The 7394-nt window shown below is 73.5% G+C and overlaps 1 protein-coding gene across 1 annotated transcript; it reads left to right on the top strand.

Moving 5' to 3' along the window:
• Positions 1-865: 865 nt before the first annotated feature.
• Positions 866-7394, top strand: DQX1 (DEAQ-box RNA dependent ATPase 1). The gene is made up of 12 exons (XM_082051382.1): positions 866-881; positions 1304-1628; positions 3246-3439; positions 3673-4048; positions 4294-4533; positions 4767-4866; positions 4973-5131; positions 5274-5465; positions 5548-5673; positions 6169-6359; positions 6434-6624; positions 6811-7394. The coding sequence occupies exons 2-12, from the start codon at positions 1350-1352 to the stop codon at positions 6989-6991; spliced, it is 2229 nt and encodes a 742-aa protein (XP_081907508.1). The 5' UTR covers positions 866-881; positions 1304-1349; the 3' UTR covers positions 6992-7394.

Here is a 7394-nt window from a genome sequence, read left to right as displayed (position 1 = left end):
CCCGGGCACGGGATGCCCGATAACGGGGTGCCCGACACGGGTACGGGATGCCCGGTAACGGAGTGCCCGACACGGGCACGGGGTGCCCGACACGGGTACGGGATGCCCGGGCACGGGGTGCCCGACACGGGTACGGGATGCCCGGTAACGGAGTGCCCGACACGGGCACGGGGTGCCCGATAACGGAGTGCCCGACACGGGTACGGGGTGCCCGGTAACGGAGTGCCCGACACGGGTACGGGGTGCCCGGTAACGGGGTGCCCGACACGGGTACGGGATGCCCGGTAACGGAGTGCCCGACACGGGTACGGGGTGCCCGGTAACGGAGTGCCCGACACGGGCACGGGATGCCCGATAACGGGGTGCCCGACACGGGTACGGGATGCCCGGTAACGGAGTGCCCGACACGGGCACGGGGTACCCGGTAACGGGGTGCCCGACACGGGCACGGGATGCCCGATAACGGGATGCCCGACACGGGCACGGGGTGCCGGCGGGCTCGGGCTGCAGCCGAGCAACGGGAGCACCCACCTGGCAGCGGAGGGGCGGGCAGCGCGGGGCGCAGCACGGACACGGACACGGACACGGACACGGACACGGACACGGACACGGACACGGACACGGACACGGACACGGACACCGGCAGGTCCGAGGCGCGCCCCCCGTGCCCACACGCGCCCCTGCCCCGGGGTCGCGCGGTCCCGGGCACGCCCCGCGGCGCTGATTGGCGGCCGTGGGCGGAGCCACGTGACGGTCACCTGACGCTCTCCCCCCGCAGGGCCCGCGGTGGCGGCGGCGCGCGCAGGTGAGCGGCGGCCGGAACGGAACCGGAACCGGAACCGGAGCCGCGGCCCGGGGGGCTGAGCCGGGGAGCCCGTCCGGTGAGGTCCGGTCTGGTCCCGGCGCTCAGGTGCCCGGCCCGTTCCATCCCGCTTCCCCCCGGCCCGACACGGCCCGTGCCGCTCGGGTCCGCCCGCCGGGACCGGCCCCGGGCTGCCCGCCCGCTCCGGGGTGTCCGCCGTGTCCCGCACCCCGGTGCCTCGGCCCGGTTCCCCACGCACAGCCCAGTGCCCGCACCCGCCCGGTCCAGGACCGGCCTGATCCTCCCACCGGCCCCGGTCCCCGGCCTGTCCTGCTGCCCCCGCCCGGGCCGTGTCACCCCCCGTCCCCGCCCTCCTGCCTGTCCGCCGCGTCCCCGCGGGACGGGTCGGGGGCCGCACCGGCTGCTACCGGGGCCGGGAGGGTCAGCAGCGGCTCTGCCGGGACCCGCTGGGGCCGCCGCAGCTCCCGCCTGTCCCCGCAGCCCGGTGTCCCCGCAGCCCGGTGTCCCCGCAGCCCGGTGTCCCGCCATGGCCGGCAGCGGGGCCCCCGGCTCCCCGGCGCGGCAGCGCGGCCCCGGCTCGGCGCTGGCGGAGGACGAGGACGAGGACCCGGCCCTGGGCGGTGACGGCGACCTGGAGGTGAACCCGTACGACGGGCTGCCCTTCTCCTCCCGCTACTACCAGCTGCTGCGGCAGCGCCGGGACCTGCCGGTCTGGACCACCAAGTACAGCTTCATGGAGCACCTGGAGGGCAACAGCGGCATCATCCTGGTGTCCGGGCCCCCCGGCACCGGCAAGAGCACCCAGGTGAGCGCGGCTGTGCCGGGAGCGACCGGCGCTCAGCCCTGCGTCAGCAGCGTGTGCTGCCGGGGCTGCGGTGCGGCGGGGAGCCGGGAGCCCGGGGCTGTGGGCAGAGGCACAGGGACGGGGCCTTGGGGGCACGGCGGCTCCCGGACCCTGCGGCACCGTCTGAGCTGCTGGGGGAACAGGGGGTGACGGGGCCCCCAGAGCTTGAGCTCCACCGCGGCACCTGGAGCGTGTGGCTGCGATGAGCCCGGCGCAAGGCAGAGCCGGGCAGTCGCGCGCCAGGGTGTGCCAGGGCAGGCGCTGAGGCCGCGGGCAAAGCCTCGGCACGAGCCGGGAGGTGCGGCTGCGTCTGCCTGGGAGCAGGTGCCACGGCGGCACCGGGCGTCAGGGGGGCGCAGGGGAGGAACGGCCCGTCCCCGGCGCTGGGCTGGTGCCGGGTCCTGCCTGCCTGCCCCCGAGCGCCAGTCCCTCCGGCAGCCCTGCCGTGGCACCGCAGACATCGTCACGCAGACTTTGACCCGGTGAGGGATCACCGGGAGCCGCGGGGACAGCGCGGCCTTGGCGGGGCCGGCTGTGCGCTGCGTGACACGGCAGCTGCCGCTCGCTGGGGCCACCGTGGTGTTGGCAGTTGTGTTGGCAGTAGCCTCGGGGCCACTTGCCCAAACCACCTCCCTTGGGTGTGACCCCGCTGAGCACAGGTCTGGGCTGAGCCCGCGGCATCGGCCGCCCGTGGGTGCCGGGTTTGGGGCATGAAGCCTGTGTGCAGGCTGGCCTGGCCCAGGGCCGGGCCGCATTCGGACACGGTCCCCGCGGGGCCTGGGGCTGCGGTGTGCCGGCACTCCTCAAACGCCGCCTTTCTACCAAAGCTGGGTCTTTTCGCCGTTGTTGCAGCCGGGGCTGCCCATGCAGTTAAGCAGCAGATCCCTGCGCCCCAGTGCCCGAGGGACATCGCGTGGCCCCGGGACCGTCCTGCGGGGCCAGGTGCTCGGGCAGCAGCCACTCCTGCTGTTTTCCTCCCTGGGTTTCCCGGGGTGATGTGTGGTCCCTCTGGCCCCACATGAGGGTGCTGGAGGTGGTAGCCCAGGTTTGCAGCTCCTGCAAGGTCTGGATCGTGCAGACGTGGCCGGTGACCGCGGCTCTATGCTGGAGCCGGCTGGGACTTGCCCGGGCGCACCGGAGAGGGGCCGGGGCTGGTGAGAGTGAGCAGGGCTCGGGTCGAAGGGACCGGCACATCGTCTGTCCCGCTGCCCGCGGCGCCAGGGCCGGCCCGAGTCACAGCGGTTGTTCAGGGACTGGCCAGACGCCCCTCGAGCACGGGCTGGTGTCCCGTGTCCTCAGTGCGAGGGCCGGGCCGTCCCGCAGTGGGGCAGAAAGCTGCAGGCGTGGGGCGCTGGGGCTGTGTCACAGGCTGTTGGGCTCACAAGTGACAGTGCTGGGGAGGGACAGTCCTGCCGGGGCTGTTGGGTGCTCCTGTACGGGTTCTGCAGAGACGTCCTGCAGCCGGGTCTCAGGGGGTGGCTGTGGGGAGGGTCCCTCTGCCCTTCTGGGGGCACAGGGGGACATCCCTGCGCTCCTGCCGGGGCCACGCTGTCCCCAGCCCCCGCCCTGTCCCCACAGATCCCACAGTGGTGCGCCGAGTACGCGCTGTCCCTGCGGTTTGCCCACGGGCTGGTGGCCTGTGCCCAGCCCCACAGCCTGGCCGCCCTCAGCCTCTCCCTGCGCGTGGCCGACGAGATGGACCTGAACCTGGGCCACGAGGTGGGCTACTGCGTGCCGCACGAGGACTGCTGCACCACCGAGACCATCCTCAGGTATGGCGGGGCCGCCTGCGCCGCGGCGCTAATCCCGTTGAGCTCCGGCTGCAGCCTAATCCCTTAATCCGGCCTGGCCTCGTTAGGAGCGAGGAGTGGGGCTGCCCGGTGGGGGCTCCTGGCCTGGGGGGCTGTGTCGTGCTCCGCTGGGGCTGCCTGCAGGGACACCTGCGGGGTGCACCCCCAGAGCCAAGGGTCCCGTGGCCCCCGCGCTGACGGGCCGTTGGCGGCAGGTTCTGTTCAGACGAGATGCTGCTGCGGGAGATGACGTCGGACCCGCTGCTGCGGCAGTACGGCGTGGTGGTGCTGGACGAGGTGCAGGAGCGAACGGTGCCCAGCGACGTGCTGCTGGGGCTGCTGAAGGACGTGCTGCGCCAGCGCCCCGCGCTGCGCCTGGTGCTGGTCACCGCGCCCGCCATGGAGGAGCGGCTGCGCGCCTTCTGCGGGGACCCGCCGGTGGTGCGGGTGCCGGCGCCCGGGCCCCCCCCCCAGCTGCTGTACCGGGACCTGCAGGCCCGTGGACACGTGGCGGCCGCCTGCCAGGCCGTGCTGGACATCCACCGGCGGCGGGAGCCCGGCCACATCCTGCTCTTCCTGGCCAGCGAGCAGGTGTGCTGGGTGCCCGCGGCGGGGCGCACCGGGGGGGCGGGGGAAGGTGGGGGGACCCTCAGCTGCATGCGGGGAGCCCTGGGGGTTGCAGGGAACTGAACCGCAAGAGCCGGGGCTCCTGTGCCTGGGGGCTGCAGGCACTGGTGGGACCGGGGTCTTTCCCCGCATGGCACGGCACTGTGTCCTGGGGACGGGGCCGCTCCAGGTGCCCGCGGGTGTCACTCGCATCCCCCGTCTTTCCTCAGGAGATCACCGAGTGCTGCCGGGCCATCCAGAGCGAGGCCGCGGCGCTGAGCCCGGCGCTGGGCCCGCTGCTGGTGCTGCCCCTGCACCCCGGCGTGGGCCGCGCTGCACAGAAGGTGTACGAGGCGCCGGAGGAGAGCGGCCGGGAGCGACGGGTCATCGTCACCCACTGGCTTGCGGACTCGTCCTTCTCCCTGGGCACCGTGCGCTTCGTCATCGACTCGGGGCTGGAGCTGCGCAGTGTGAGTGCTGGCGGGCGCCGGGGCGCGGGACGGGGCCGGGCGATGGCGAGTGGGGGGCTGGCTCTGCGAGCCGGCGGGAGCAGCGAGGGCTGTGTCTCTGCCCCTGCTTGTCCCAGCCCTGCGGCTGCCCCAGGCTGGGCAATGCTGCACGGGCTGCAGGACCTGCCCCAGGGAGCTGGCGGCGGTGGCGCTGCCGGTGGCACGGCCTGTCCCCTCTCACACTGTGCCCACAGGTCTACAACCCCCGCATCCGTGCAGAGTCGCAGGTGCTGCGGCCCATCAGCAAGAGCCAGGCGGAGTCACGCATGCAGCGAGCCGCCGGCAGCCCCCCAGGTGAGCCCCGAGCGCGTCCCCACGCCCTGGCGTCCCCAGCAGCCCCTGCCTGCGCCTGCTGCCCATCCCCGCTGTGTCCTGCCGCGGCTCACACCCTGCTCCGCAGGCACCTGCCTGCGCCTCTACTCAGAGCTGTTCTACGAGCAGCGGCTGCCGCCCACCCCCGCGCCCCACGTCAGCGAGACCAGCCTCAGCCGCCTGGTGCTGCTGCTCAAGCGCCTGGACATCGCCGACATGGGCCAGTGCGACTTCCTCGACCGGCCAGGTAGTTTGCGGGGAGCTGGGGGCTGGCTGTGGCCGTCCCTGCAGCCCGGGGTGCCCCTGGGGAGGGGCTGGGGGCCCCACGGGTGCGGGGGGAGCAGGACAGGGCTGCCCACGCCTGGCACCCAGGTCACGTCCCGCCCCAGCCCCCGAGTCGCTGATGCAAGCGCTGGAGGACCTGGATTACCTGGCGGCCCTGGACGACGACGGGAACCTGTCGGAGGTGGGGATCATCATGTCGGAGTTCCCGCTGGACCCGCAGCTGGCCAAGGCGCTCATCGCGTCCTGCGAGTTCGACTGCGTGGAGGAGATGGTCAGCCTGGCCGCCATGCTCACCGGTACCGGCCAGGGTGCGGCGCCTCTGCCGCTGGGGCTGCGGGTGCTGGAGGACACGTGATGACCTCTCTGTGTTGTCCCCAGCATCCCCCTGCTTTGTGTCCCCGTCCACGCACCTGGAGGAGGCGGTGACGCTGCGCCGGCGGGCGCTGCTGCACCCCCAGGGGGACCACTTCACCCTCATCAACATCTTCAACGCCTTCCAGCAGCGTGAGTGCAGCCGGGCGGGGCTGCGGGGGCTGCGTGTCCCACGTCCCCCTAGCGTGTCCCACATCCCTCCGCGGGTCCCACAGCCCCCCGTGTGTCCCCTGCTCCTCCTGGGGACAAGCACTGCAGCCATGTTCATGCTCCATCCGGGTGCCCCAGCCTGGCTGCAGGGTGTCGCAGCCCCAGCCTGGGGACTGTGTTCTCGGCATGGTCCCTGTCCCCGCTGCACAGAGGGGACATGGCCCGTGGAGCAGCCGTGCCTGGTTTCATGGCCCATGAGCCCCCAGCCAGGCCACCCACTTCATGCGGGGTCTGTGCTCACCCAGCCCTGTCCTCCCGGTGTGGCCCCGTGGCGTGGCCGAGCCCTGGCCCTGCGCTGTGGCCCCGCGGTGTGACCCAGCCCGTCCCCACGGTGTGGCCCCGCCGTGTCCCCGTGGCGTGGCCCAGCCCTGGCCCTGCGGTGCGGCCCCGCGGTGTGACCGCGCTCTGTCTGTGCAGACAATGGGGACGAGGGCTGGTGCCGCAAGCACGGGCTGAGCGGGGAAGCCCTGCGGCTGGCGGGCATCGTGCGGGCAGAGCTGCTGGAGGTGATGCGGCGCATCGAGCTGCCCGTGTCGCCGCCCGCCTTCGGCACCGCCGCCAACGCACTCAACCTGCAGCGCGCCCTCATCTCCGGCTACTTCCTCAAGGTGGGTGGGGGTTGCGCTGGCCCAGCCAGGGGGCCGTGCCAGCAGCCCCGCTGCCCTCCCGCTGCGCTCCGCAGGTGGCCCGGGACATCGACGGCTCCGGCAACTACGTGATGCTGACGCACAAGCACGTGGCCCACCTGCCCCCCGCCTGCTGCTACCTGCTGCGGCAGCCCCCCCGGCGCCCGCCCCCATGGGTGCTCTACCACGAGTTCACCATCTCGCAGGACAACTGTCTGCGCGTGGTCTCCGAGATCCAGCCCGAGATGTGAGCGCCTTGGGGGCGGAAGGGACGGGCCGTGCCCAGGCCGTGTCTGTGCATGGCTGTGGAGCTGGCGCAGCCCTGGGGCGCGATGTGCGGGGACAGGGGGAACCGGCCCCACGTTGGGGAGCGAGGAGGCTGCTCCAGGGAGACCCAGGGCTGGGTCCACTCCTTGACCCCCTATTCCCCCAGGCTGGTGGAGCTGGCACCCCAGTACTACCTGAGCAACCTGCCGCCCAGCGAGAGCCGCGACCTGCTGATGGAGCTGCGGGAGAAGCTGGTGGCCGCGGAGGATGCGCCGGCGCTGCCGGAGCCGCTGGGTGAGGCAGCGGGCGGGGAGGATGAGGAGCGGGAGGTCTGCGTGCTGCAGTGAGCTGGAGCCGCCGGAGCCCCTGCGCCGGGGCCGCCTGGGCTGGCCCGCGAGCACCGGGGCCGGGAGAGCCCGGGAAGCCGTGCTGCTGCGGGGCCGGCCCGGTCCCCGGGGAGGTGCAGGCAGAGCCGGCTGCCACCACAGCTCTGCGCCGCGGTCACCCGGCCGGCGGCCACGGGACTGGCCCCAGCATTGGCCCTGGGGCCAGAGCCGGTTCAGGGAGCGCTGGCCCCGGGCCTGGGGTGTCCTCTGGGGCCCCCGCCCGGCTCCTTCGCCCCGTGTTTTCCTGGGGCTGGGGCCACGGCCCTGCCCGTCCCGCTCCCCGTGCGCGGGGGGAGCAGCAGCTGGGGCCCAGGGGCCACGTGCGTGTCTGTCCTGTATAAAGTTTTGTGACTTTTGCTCCTGG

Source organism: Streptopelia decaocto, assembly GCF_964273445.1.
Source record: "Streptopelia decaocto genome assembly, chromosome: 4".
NCBI classification, from domain to species: Eukaryota; Metazoa; Chordata; class Aves; order Columbiformes; family Columbidae; genus Streptopelia; species Streptopelia decaocto.
The sequence above is the reverse complement of the archived record's forward strand: the minus strand, read 5'-3'. Positions and strand labels throughout refer to the sequence as shown.